Source organism: Typopeltis vanoorti, chromosome 21 (assembly GCF_054136105.1).
Source record: "Typopeltis vanoorti isolate ZY-2024b chromosome 21, IOZ_Tvanoo_1.0, whole genome shotgun sequence".
Classification (NCBI taxonomy): Eukaryota; Metazoa; Arthropoda; class Arachnida; order Uropygi; family Thelyphonidae; genus Typopeltis; species Typopeltis vanoorti.
The window spans coordinates 92,990,912-93,004,700 of record NC_143569.1 but is presented as its reverse complement, the minus strand read 5'-3'; the positions used below and the strand labels follow the sequence as shown (position 1 = coordinate 93,004,700).

Sequence of the window (13,789 nt, the reverse complement as noted above, 5' to 3'; positions counted from 1 at the left end):
CCCATATCTTGGTCTTATTCCTGCAAACCTGGCAGAGAACACTTGCTTTGCTAATCTTCTCTCTCTCCCATTCTGTTTAAGTGACCATACCACCTGGGATTAGCTCTGCTAACACATTCCTGGATGCTGACAATGTCAAGTTCTTTCCTAATATCCTCGTTTTTAATATGATATTGCCATCGATGCCATCTTTTCACGCCTTTAATCTTTCTCAGGATTCTCATATCTGTGGTCTCTAGTCTTTGGTCAAGTGTTTTACTTCTGACCCAGCTCTCAGATCCATAAGTTAAAACTGGTTTGAACACAGTCTTGTATACAGCTAATTTAGTGTTTTAACTAATTTATCTCTTATTCCATATAAATTTATTCAGTTGATTTCCTACCATACCAGGTTTGTTGATTCTATTGCCGATTTCAATATTACCATCTTATTAATATCACAATTTACCATCTTAACTAAAAATCATGCCTATGTATAACCTTTAAAGGAATGCAGAGAACCGACCAAGGCTTCTGACATAATGTCCAATCCTCACCTTCTTGTGCTGCACCCTGTTAGGTATCTACCTGGATACTGAACAAACGAGGATGGGCTGGCAATTTGGAATTTAGCCAAACAAATTGTATTCTTATAGGCTTAAATCAAAATATAAAATGGTACATGACAGAATTTCATGCTGGCTGGGGAATCGCCTGGTTAAACAAGGCCTCCCCGCTCGTCAGGGGAACCATGGCAAACAGCGAAAAGTGAGCTATTGGAACAAATCCTAAAATGCACCCCTGGCAAACACAAGAGTTCAAGATCGGTACTATCAACATAAGAAGCCTGAATGGCAAAGAAATGGAGCTAGCCGAGGAATTGAATAAGTACCAGATCGACATCATAGGGGTGACTGAAACAAAAAAGACAAAAACTGGTGAGATCTTTCTGAGCAATAAATACAACATGTTATATTCAGGCAATGACAATCAAGAAAAAGAAGGAGTAGCCATTGTATTCAACACTAAATACGAGGCTAATCTTCTTGAATGGTAGGCAGTCTCAAGTAGAGTGATGTGGGCAAATATCAGAATGGGGAATTGGACAATGAGACTTGTTTGTGCCTATGGTCCCACAGAAGGTTCTACTAAGGCAGAAGTGGAGGAATTTTTTGATGCTTTAGGAAAAGCAACTGACACAATGAAAAAAGGAAAACTTGGTCTTTGTTGGGGATCTAAATAGCAGAGTAGGAAATGATTGTCAGACATACAAAAATATATTTGGAAAATTTGGAGAAAAGAGCAAAGCTAATAATAATGGCAAATACCTGTTGGATTTCTCCTCAGGACATGGACTAGTTATTACTTACACCATGTTCCAACATAAAAATGTGCACAAATTCACATGGAGAGAAGAAGCAAGGAATAAGAAAAGTCTCATTGACTATGTTATTGTTGATAGTGATGTTTTCTCCCTGGTGCAGGACACCAGAGTGTACAGAGGATTTGAAATTGGAAGTGATCGCTATTCAGTCTTGAGCAGGATAAAACTGAATTTCACATTGAAAAGAATAACATGTAAGAAAGTTTTAAAACGAATAAAAGTTAAGCAGCTCTCGGATGTGAACAGTAGACTAAAATACACAAATATTATTCAAGTAAGAGTTTGAGAGCAGGAACCAAACCTTGGAGATTCAGTGGCAAGCCCTGAAGAAAACCCTGATTGATTCAGCCAGAGAGGTATCTAGTGAGGTTGTCTGCAAGGATAGAAAAATCAGAACTCCATGGTGGACACAGGAAGTTAAAGAGGCAGTGAAGGAAAAGAAGAAAGCATATCAAAAGTTCCTGGCAAATAAGTCAGCTTTTGCTCTTAGAGAATATAAAGACAAATGTAAGAAAGCTAAACACTGTGTAAAACTGGCTAAACAAAAGTCATAGGAGGACTTTGGTAAGAACACAGAAAATAAATAAGAAGGTGGCAAGATATTCTGGAGGTTGTTGAAGAAGCTCAGAAATAGAGGAAAGGGTGCGGTAAAAGGAATTAGAGATCATAATGGCGACATGAAAACAGGAGAAAAAGATATCCTCGAAGAATGGAGTAATTACTTCAAAAAATGCTAACTGACACAATCAGTGACAGCAAAGTGGTAAAAGACACTCAACAGGCATGCAATCAGGAATACATATCCATACTTGAAGTAGAAAAAGCAACCAAAAGCCTGAAATGTGGAAAGGCAGTGGGAATAGATGATATTCAACCAGAAATGCTCAAGTATGGAGGTATAAAAATCTTACAATGGCTGCACTGCATAGTTCAGAAGACCTGGACAGAGGGACAAATTTCAGATGATTGAAATAGTGCTCTCATAGTACCCATATATATATATATATATATATATATATATATATATATAAAGAGAAATAAAACTGAATGTGAAAATTACAGATGTATTTCTCTACTGAATGTTCCTGGTAAGATTTATGCAAGTATACTTGAGAAATGGTTGAGAAGGATTGTGGAAGGGAAGCTTGGTGAAGAACAAGCTGGATTTAGGCCAAACATAGGTTGTCAGGATCAGATTTTCACTTTACGACAAATAGTTGTGGAAACTACTAATAATGAAAACTCAATTGTGCAAAACTATCATAGTATCATATACATCCCCTGAGGGTACATATTAGGAAATAACAAATATGTGAACCTTATATTTACTTATAGTTCCTATAAAACAACAGTAGCCAGACAGGAATGGTTCAGGGAGACAAGCTGAAAATATCTATGGTGCATTGAATTGATACTTTTAATGATACTACTGTGATTGTGTGCGCCAACACACCATGATGAGCTCAGTAACTGACATGATTGCAATAGGTCATATGCAAGAATAGCTCACTCTGAAGTGCATACAAACTAAGAATCTAGCAGTAAAGCATTTTCATAGACTGGCCAGAAGACAGTATGCAGAAATGAGCCTAATATTAACGCATCAGCAGCCTTGTGACTAGCCAGCCAATTATCCTACACACATGCCTACTATTGTGTGTGTGTGTGTAGAAAGTTTTTTTTACCTTGGGTATATACTATATTAAAAATACCAAGCAATTTTATTTTTACCTTGGGGAGATTTTTATTTAATAAGGTCAAAGCACCTTGTGGCAACTTTGTAAAATTTATAAGCTCTGCAACCATGACATTTTTAGGTCTGGCTCCCACTGACAAGACCTCAATAAGGGTTGAAACCAGTTTGGGTAGTGGCCCTTGCCTTTAATGCATAGCATCATACATCTCTGCAAGGGGATGTGCTTTGCATTAGGAGAAAATACTAAGAAAAGTGATCGGAGCTTACTCCACCTTTACCACGAGTTGCCTCAAATTTGCACTAAGTGCAGGCACAAACTTGACTTACTTGTCTGTTTGCTTACTTGGGAAAAAGGATTAAAACCTAGTTTATAAAATTGCTTGGTATGTTTAACACACACACACATATATGTATATACACACACACACACATACACACAAGTATATATTCTATTCTAATCCTACATAATAAACAACTTTCTGTACCAGATATTCTGGATAGCATTTGTGTATAACAATGTGTTGACGTTCGTTGTGAAGGCCATACATGGAAATGAGTCTGGGTACTTCATGGGGAGGGGGGGGATATATTTGTTAGCCTTTTGCTCGCAGCATTCCATGCCCTTATTCTTTGATTATATCTTCCAAATGAACATAAAAGACAACTACAATAATACTGTAAATAGGAAAAAAATCTTCAACAAAATCAGTCTCGAAATCTGTTTTGCTATCTCAATGTTCATGGTTCAATCACTGCTTTCTTGAACAATTCCAATGAGAACTTGGAAGACATATCAGGGCATCTGCCATTTACAATGATCTGACATGAACTGTCATCTAACCACTAAAAACAAACTGGATAATCTGCATCATTCTCTCAATATCTTTTATCTTTTCTCAACCAGTTCTCTTTTAAATGTAAAGCCAGCTCTTCTCTTGCTAACTCAAACCGCAACTTCTTCCAAGTTTCCTTTTCTACACAATACTATTATCTTAAATAACTATATCTGCAGAAAGACAGAGCTTTTCTGCAGACATAGTTTTTCCCCAGATAAAGACCTGTTTTTCTGCAAGAAGATCAGGTTTTCTATAATGATAGGTTGGTGAATAAGGCCATTGTGATAGGTTTGAATTAAAAAAAAAAAAAAAAAAAATACATTGAATACTTACAATTTGATAAATCTGGCTTTCCATCTCATGCTTGACACGTCAGTTTGTTGGAACTCTAACATGTTCCAACAATAGTGTATTCACTTTCTCATACAGCTGTGATTCAGACTGAAGTTATAAATATATGGTGTTGGCATCAACTAAGTTTTTTTTTTAATGTTCTTTATTATACTCCCTTCGAAGATGCCATTGTAACAAGTGAAAAATACGAGACAATTTTTTTCCCGTGTGTTAAGCTACCATTCCTTTTTTTCCAGTAAATCCTACTGTCAGATGGTTATTGAAAGTCTTTCAGTGATAGAATTTTCACTACCGAGCATGACATATTATTCTGCTTCATGAAACACATTGGGTCTCCAGATATGATGATGATGAATAAAACTATGGTACTAATGTACTTTTTGGTAATGATTTTTCATTGATCGGATATCCAAGTTTCTGTGTTCTGTTTAGCTACTTTTACTTAACCCTTTAACTGCTGCAGTCGGGTTTGGAAAAAAACGGAAACCTTGCTACAATTGAGTTAACTCGATTGAAGTTTATTTGACTTCGGTTTCTGTCCGGGGTGCTTAAGGGTCAAAGCTGTATAACTGAGAGGAGACCTCCACATAGCCTTCAAAGGAATGCGGAGAACCGACCAGAGCTTCTGACCTAATGTCCAATCCTCACCTTCTCGGGGTGCACCCTGTTTGTTATCTACCTGGATACTGAACGAACGAGGAGGGGCTGGCAGTTTGGGATTTAGCTGACCAAATTGTAATTCTTATTAGCTTAAACCAAATTACAAAATAATCGTACAACATGACAAAATTTCATGACGGCTAGGGTGTCGTCCAGTTAAACAAGACCCCCGTTGTTTTCAACATGGAACCAGAGCGAACAGCGAAAAGTCAGCTACTGGAACAAATCTGAAAGCACACCCAACTCAACATCACCAGAGTTAAAGATCGGTACTAACACCATAAGAAGCCTGAATGGCAAAGAAATGGAGCTAGCTGAAGAATTAGATAAGTACCAGATCGACATAATAGGGGTGACTGAAACTAAAAAGACAAAAACTGGTGAGATCTTTCTGAGAAATAAATAAAAAATGTTATATTCAGGACATGACAATCAAGGAAAAGAAGTCTCATTTAAGTCACAAATAAGTCTCATTGTCCAATTCCCCAGAATGGGGAATTGGACAATGAGACTCATTTGCATCTATGGACCCACAGAAGGTTCTACTAAGGTAGAAGTAGAGGATTTTTGATGCTTTAGAAAAAGCAATTGACACAATGTAAAAGGAAAACTTGGTCTTTGTTGGGGATCTAAATAGCAGAGTAGGAAATGATTGTCATACATACAAAAATATATTGGGAAAATTTGGATAAAAGAGCAAAGCTAATAATAATGGCAAATACCTGTTGGATTTCTGCTCAGGACATGGACTGGTTATTACTAACATGTTCCAACATAAAAATGTACACAAATTCACATAGAGAGAAGAGGCAAGGAATAAGAAAAGTCTCATTGACTATGTTATTGTTGATAGTGATGTTTTCTCCCTGGTACAGGACACCAGAGTGTACAGAGAATCTGAAATTGGAAGTGATCGCTATTCAGTCTTGAGCAAGATAAAATTGAATTTCATATTGAAAAGAATAACATGTAAGAACGTTTTAAAGCGAATAAAAGTTGAGCAGCTCTCAGATGTGAACTGTAGACTAAAATACACAAAGATTATTGAAGAAAAAATGAAAGAGTCTGAGAACAGGAACCAAACATTGGAGATTTATTGGCAAGCCTTGAAGAAAACCCTGACTGATTCAGCCAGAGAGGTATGTGGTGAGGTTGTCCACAAGGATAGAAAAAATCAGAACTCCATGGTGGCCACAGGAAGTTAAAGAGGCAGCAAAGGAAAAGAAGACAGCACATGAAAAGTTCCTAGCAAATAAGTCAGCTTTTGCTCTTAGAGAATTCAGAGACAAATGAAAGAAAGCGAAACACTGTGTAAAACTAGCTAAACCAAAGTCCTGGGAGGACTTTGGCAAGAACATAGAAAATAAATATCAAGAAGGTGGTAAGATATTCTGATGTTGTTGAAGAAGCTTAGAAATGGAGGAAAGAGGGCTTGAAAGGAGTTAGAGATGATAAAGGCGACATAAAACGGGAGAAAAAGATATCCTTGAAGTATGGAGTAATTACTTTGAAAAACTGCTAAATGAAACGAGCAGTGATGACAGCACAGCGATAAAAAACTGACCAGGTATGCAGTCAGGAATACATATCCATACTTGAAGTAGAAAAAGCCATCAAAGGCTTCAAATGTGGAAAGGCAGCAGGACTAGATGATATTTGACCAGAAATGCTGAAGTATGGTGGTATAAAAGACTTACAGTGGCTGCATTGCATAGTTCAGAAAGCCTGGGCAGAGGGCCAAATTCCCGATGATTGAAGTAGAGCTCTAATAGTACCCATATATAAAAAGGGAAATAAAACTGAATGTGAGAATTATAGCATATTTCCCTACTGAGTGATCCTAGCAAGATCTATGCAAGTATACTTGAGAAACGGTTGAGAAGAATTGTGGAAGAAAAGCTTGGTGAAGAACAAGCTGGATTCAGGCCAAATAGAGGCTGTCAGGATCAGATCTTCACTTTACGACAAATAGTTGACAAAGCATGGGAATATAACAAAGATCTATATTTAAGTTTTGTTGATCTGGAAAAGACATATGACAAGGTGCCAAGAGAGAAGCTATTCAGTACACTACAGTTATATGGTGTCAATGAGGAATTATATCAAGCAATACTTAGTCTTTGTAAATCAGCAGTTAGAATTGAAGTACAGGAAGATAGTTTAATGTTAAATCTGGTGTGAGACAAGGATGTACATTATCCTTCTGTTATTCATTATCTATATGGATCACATTATGAAGGAAAGTGAAATTAAACATGATATCAGAATCGGAGATGTTAATGTTAGCTCTTTGCTTTATGCAGACGATGTTATACTTCAAAATAAATCTGCTCCAAGTTTGCAAGATTCCCTGACTAAATTGAATAATTGTTGTAATAGATATGGTATGAAGGTCAGCATTAAAAAGACAAAGACAATGAAAATAAGTAGAATTGTTGAAAATGTCAACTGTGTTGTGAACGGGGAATCTGTGGAACAAGTAAAACATTTCAGCTACTTAGGCACAATTTTTATTGAAGATGGTAAATTAAATATGGAAATAGACAACAGAATCAACAAAGCTGGTATGGTGGGAAGTCAATTGAATAAATTCATATGGAATAAGAGAGAAATTAGTCGCAACACTAAATTAGGTGTATACAAGACAGTGTTCAAACCAATTTTTTAAGTTATGGATCTGAGAGCTGGGTCAGAAGTAAAACACTTGACCAAAGACTAGAGACAGCAGATATGAGAGTCCTGAGAAAGATTAGAGGCATGAACAGATGGCATCAATGGCAATATCATATTAAAAAAACAAGGATATTAGGTAAGAACTTTGCATTGTCAGCATCCAGAATGCGTTAGCAGAGCTAATCTCAGGTGGTATAGTCACTTAAACAGAATGGGCAAGGAAAGATTAGCCAAATAAGTGTTCTCTGCCAGGTTGGTTGGAAAACGACCCAGAGAAATACCAAGATATAGGTGGATTGATACGGTACAAAGTGCCTTAGACAATAGAAATATAAGATCTGATAATGTTGGAGTCTTGACAAGTAACAGACTGATTTGGAGGAAAATTGTTGATCGGAAGTTAGTAATGATGTAAATTTTTCATGTAATACTATCATATCCTGTACACCCCTTGAGGGTACATGTCAGGAATTTGATGATGATGATGATGGGTTTCTGTCCTTGTATGACATCTAAAGAGAAAAATTTGAACTGGTGCAACTAATTATATTAAGTACCTCCATAGCGCAATTGGAAGAACGATGGTATACATTGCCCCCTTCGTTGGAAAAAGCCTAAGTTCGATTCTCGTAGTGACGAGAGGAATCTTTATATATGGACTTTTTCAATCAAGGGTGAGTTAGCCGATTTCATATGGAGGTATCCCGCATACAGACAAATCAGCCGTTCAGTACAAATGCAATTTACAGACAAAAAATACTAGTTGTGATGGAGGACTGTAGATGGCGTGAATTGTGTTTTCTTCAGATCTACTTCAGATGAAGAAGATCCTGGTGATTCTACATAAATTAATGTGTGTAATTTGCTTAATCAAGTGGATACCCCCTCTTGATTATATAAATTTTATAAAACACTATTATTGCCATTTCGGTGAGTGAACAAGTGTATATCAAGAACATATGATGCTGTCCGGACTTCTTACTTCAGTAAGAATTTTAACTGATTTTATTTATAATTTTTTTGCAAAATTAATTCAGCACATGGGACAATATCAGTAGAATATAAAATCAGCAGTTAAAGGGTTAAATTTACTTTCTTCACATTTTTCTGGATTCTTTTAAGGAGGTTCTAATTTACTTGCCAGGAATTCTCACAGGCACAAAAATAAATTATGCTTTCCAACTTTACATTTTAAATTTGTTTACATCACCCTATTTGAAGCAATGACTCCAATTCTAAATACTAAAAAGGCAATAATTTTCCAATGATCCAAACTGTCTGATTCGATCAAAATATAATTATTATGTGCAAAGAACCCAAATCCTATTTCAATCTGTCTTATGTCAACATGGCATACTTTTAGTTTTTCTGCCAGCTTCATGTCTTTCACCTCCTTTTTGGAGTTTCATCCAAAGATTTTTCAGATCTAAGGTTTTAGTTTCAATGGTTATCTTATATGAAAACATTTGGATATTCGATGCATGTAACTAAAAATATTTTTAATTCCAGGTCAAAATGATAATTATCTGTCCCTCAAAACACTGGGAAACAAAATTTCCAGTTTAAACATTTAATTGTCATTATTATATAATTACATGAATATATAATATTTAATATAATATAATATATAATATCCAAAAATTTAAAGTTATCATACCTTTTTTCTTCTCCTACTAAGTTTATCACCTGAAATTCCCATTGCACTCAGAATTTCGGCCATTTGTTTAGGATTAATACCACAGTTGTTGGCAACATTCTTTTGGCAGCGTTTATGAACATTCATGCTACATGCTGAAATATTTGAATTATGTATTAAGCACATATAGTTATCTATTATGCCACTATGATTCCCAAAAAGAGAAGAAACATTATTAATGCATGAATCCAAACTAAACTGGATAAAAATTCTTATTCACAAACAATAAAAGGGGAAAAGTTTACACAGCTGAAAGAGGCTTATCATAGTCAGTGAATCATGTCATTACAATAAAAAAATTTCCCAAGTATTTTCATTATCTCTAAGATTGATGTGACACACATATACACATAAAAATGAGTCATTAACTACAAGGAATACACTAATCAAGTTATAAAATTAACATTAAGATTTAACACTATGATTGTGGCACAATCTATAGAGCAACTAAAATTTTACCACAGAAATAAGTATTAACAGAGACAATTCTGCCTGGGAATTGCATGTTTGTCAAAGTCAGTGTGGGTAGCATACTTTTTCATAAATGATGTTATCGAAGCATTTTATATTGCAAATTTGAGGCCAATAGGCCAAAATATAAAATTGGTTGTTGCTATAGGCCAGAATGTGGAAAAGGTGCATCAGTAGATTAGTATAGCACAAGTCAAGCAATTCTTATGGGAGGCTTGGAGACATAGATTGGAAGGATGAAAGATTACATGGCAGGAAGGAAATGGAATTTGTACACTTACTGATGCACCTCTCCATAATTAAAGTGAGTACACTGTCTCCAATTGTGGAAGTAATCATGTGGTCTTAAATTGGGAAGTAGAAAAAAATGTGGAAATTCTGGTTATGAAGGGGGGGGGAAGTATATGTGAAACTACAAGGCAGGTGATTATGAATCACTTAGGAGGCAGCAGGCAGCTTCAAGCAGTACCACAGCATCCAGATCTGCAAGGGAAGGATGTTTACAGTTCATGAGGGATAGTCAAGGAGTATCTAGAGGTAGCAATATCACACCATATACTCAAGGTTACAAGATTAAAAATCAGGTAGGAGACAGATGGATAAGTAATATCATTAAGCATGAGATGCAAAAGAAAAGGAAATGTTGTGAAGAGTATATATAAGGAGAAAGGTGACCAGCTAACCCATGAAGAATATAAGGATCAGGCAAGAAAGGTAACCAGCATGGTAAGAAAGACAAAATCATATTATAAGAAGCAATTACATAAGCAAGCAAAAGGAAATCCCAAAGAGGTTTTGTGTTATGTGGCAAGTAGAAAGTAGAATGATTACAGAAAGATAACTTTAATGAGTGCAGATGGTGGAGAGGTAACAGTCAGACAAAACTGTTCAACTACTGCATGACCATTTTGCAAGGATATAATGATCCAAGTGAAGATATCATTGGATCTTTTCCTTGTTAATGCAGAGGTAACAGAGACTGATGTGAGAACAGAGGTTGATGAATTAGAGGTTATGCAAATACAGCTGTGAGATTGGATGCAATATCGGTTTGCATTTTATGAGAATGTGCAGGGGAACTGGTGATACCTTTCACTATGCTATTTAAGTCTCGGATTTTGCGAAGTCCCAAGGGAGTGAAAGGAAGGCAAAATAATTCCTTTGCATAAAAGGAGGATTTAAGTCTGTGGTAGCAAATTATAGACCAATCAGTACCTCTGGAGGGGTGGTAAAAAATACTGGAACAGTTGGCTAAAAAGAGAATTCAGAAATGGGTGGATATGATACTCTCTGAAAGGCAGTATGGCTATGTGAAGAGTCACTCATGCCTTAGTTCTCTTTTTTTCATAACAGATTGATAGCTGAGTTGGATAAAGGGAATGGCTATGCGATGACACTACAGGATTTTGCAAAAGCATTTGAGAGGATATCACATGGAACTCTGTTATGCAAACTGAAACAGATGGGGATGGATATGAAACTGGTAATATGGATAAAAGGGTGGCTGATATATAGATACAAAAATGTAGAATATAAATCAGCAGAATCCAGGAGAAGGCATGTGACTAGTGGTGTGCTGCAGGGCTCTGTGCTTGGACTGCTGCTGTTTAATTTGTACATAAATGATATTTGAAATAATGTTGAAGGAGATATGCAGTTGTTTGCTGATGATCCAAATTTGGGTAATAGTTAATGAAGGTGATGTACAGAACTTGAAGAATGATTTAAATGGGCTGAAAGTATGGGAAAAACATAATGAATATCAATTTAATGTGGAAAAGTATAAAGTTATGCATTTTGTGTACTACATTGAAGGAACTATACTCCAGGAAACTGATGAAGCCAGGGATTTTTGGGTAATAGTAGATAGAGAGTTGAAGTTTAGAGGGTATATTACTAAAGTAGCCAAAGAAGCTCACAGGATTACTTGGTTATTGAAGAACACACCCTAACAAGCAGAGATAAAGGAGTTACCATTCTTCTTTACAAAGCCTTGATACAACCACATCTGGATTACTGTGCTTAGGTTTGGTCACTTGGGTTTCTTGGGAATGAAGAAGTGGTGGTGAGGATCCTGAAGTAAGTAACCAAGATAGTGAGTTGTTTGTAAGAGTTAGTTGTGAGTACTTTGTTAGTGGTTTCCAGGATAAAGTATAAAGTATAAAGTTTAAAGTATAAAGTTAAGAAAAAAAAGTATAAAGTTATGCATTTTGTGTACTACATTGAAGGAACTGTACTCAAGGAAACTGATGAAGCCAGGGATTTTGGGATAATAGTAGATAGAGAGTTGTCTGTAAGAGTTAGTTGCGAGTACTTTGTTAGTGGTTTCCAGGATAAAATATAGGATAAAGGATAGGATTTCCAGGATAAAGTTTAAAGTATAAAGTTAAAAAAAAAAGTATAAAGTTATGCATTTTGTATAAAGTTAAAAAAAAAGTATAAAGTTATGTTGTGAGTACTTTGTTAGTGGTTTCCAGGAAAGGTACAATAGATATAGTATTGATAATTTGAGTCTACCATGATGAGTCTTCAGATACCACGAAGGTGAGAGTGCAATAATAATAATAATAAATTACATATTTATATTAATATAAAAAGAAAACTATTGAAGCAAAATACATTTTGTGTTCTTGAGTGTGTTTTCTCCTCATCATGTTTGTGGATATAATCAAAGTACACCTAAAAAATAAATAATAATAAAAATCAGCTAACGCCTTTTTATTCCCGTATACGGAAGTAGGCAAGGCCATTTAGCCCTATCTAACTTTTGGAGACTGAGTGGGCAGTTCAATCTCCACTGGTACCCAATCAGAGACAGATGGCCCAAAGCTATCACTAATTAAGCGGTATGCAGTGAAGAGAGACGGCTCAAATGTGCCGCCATCTCGTGGTCCCTAACCCTAACACAATATATTTAATGTCTGAAATAATGTGGGTTCTACAGTCGATTTTCTTGAGTTTACAGGACGAAAAACCTGCTTGCTCATGCCAGAGATCGACTAACTCGGGAACCAGTCGAAAAAAAGGTTAGAAAAATTTCCTCTAGTCGCCGACTAGACTCAAAACCAAGCCTTCCTTCGTGCGGCCAAGTGTGGTGGTGTGCAAACGCCACATCCACTGAGCTACACAGGCTCCAAAGTACACCTGATATACAATTTTATTAGACTTGAGCAGACCATTTTGCTTTAGCATTTTACAATCAAAATGCAATCCTAAATGCATCTAACCCTATATATTAGTGTTTCTTTGGATTTTTTTTATTTTTGCTTCAACCATACTAACCATCTCTCATTCTGTTCAAAGTCACCATACCATTTAACACATAGATTATACATTTTTCAAAATTAATAAAATTAACTTCAGTCCAATATTGTCAATATGGTTCTGCCATAATGCCATCTGTTCACTCTCATAGTTTTCCTGAGATCTCACTATGTGCTGTCCAGTCTGATAGTTTTATTATAATTATATTAAGAACTGTTACAAATGAAACGAGAATAGAAATTACATTTTCAGAAATGATGGTTCATACTATTGTATTAATTCTATAGAATGTGGTGTTGTTAAGTCCATTGATTAGCTTCTAGATATGACCATGAGCCTGAAGAACTGCTTTGGCAATCTGTTGAACTTTGATGGAGTAAAGCTTTTCTCTAGGGGTATTGTCAATTTTCTGTAGAGCAGTGGCAACTGCTGGACAAGAATAGATATGGGCAGCGGTTAGTTTGACTCCTGGACAGTTCTTGCATATTTCATAGCTTATAGTACCCTCCAGCTGAATTTTCATGCTATTAAAATGTTCAATCCTTAGTCTGGTCATAATTTTGGTTATTTCTATATCTTCATTAATTTCACTGATTTCATGCATCTTCTTGATAGTTTGTTTTAATAATCTCATTGGGGTGCTTAAGGGTCAAAGCTGTATAACTGAGAGGAGACCTCCACATAGCTTTTAAAGGAATGCGGAGAACCGACCAGGGCTTCTGACCTAATGTCCAATCCTCACCTTCTCGTGGTGCACCCTGTTGGGTATCTACTTG

At 36.0% G+C, this 13,789-nt stretch overlaps 1 protein-coding gene across 2 annotated transcripts in view; it reads right to left on the bottom strand.

Moving 5' to 3' along the window:
• The window catches only part of Pkc98E (Protein kinase C), a 343,235-nt gene that overhangs the window by 142,354 nt on the left and 187,092 nt on the right, over positions 1-13,789 (bottom strand). For both annotated transcript variants that reach the window (XM_090411701.1, XM_090411702.1), the window contains exon 7: positions 9,240-9,373. In XM_090411701.1, the coding sequence (XP_090267827.1) occupies positions 9,240-9,373 (134 nt within the window). The remainder of the gene's footprint in view (positions 1-9,239; positions 9,374-13,789) is intronic.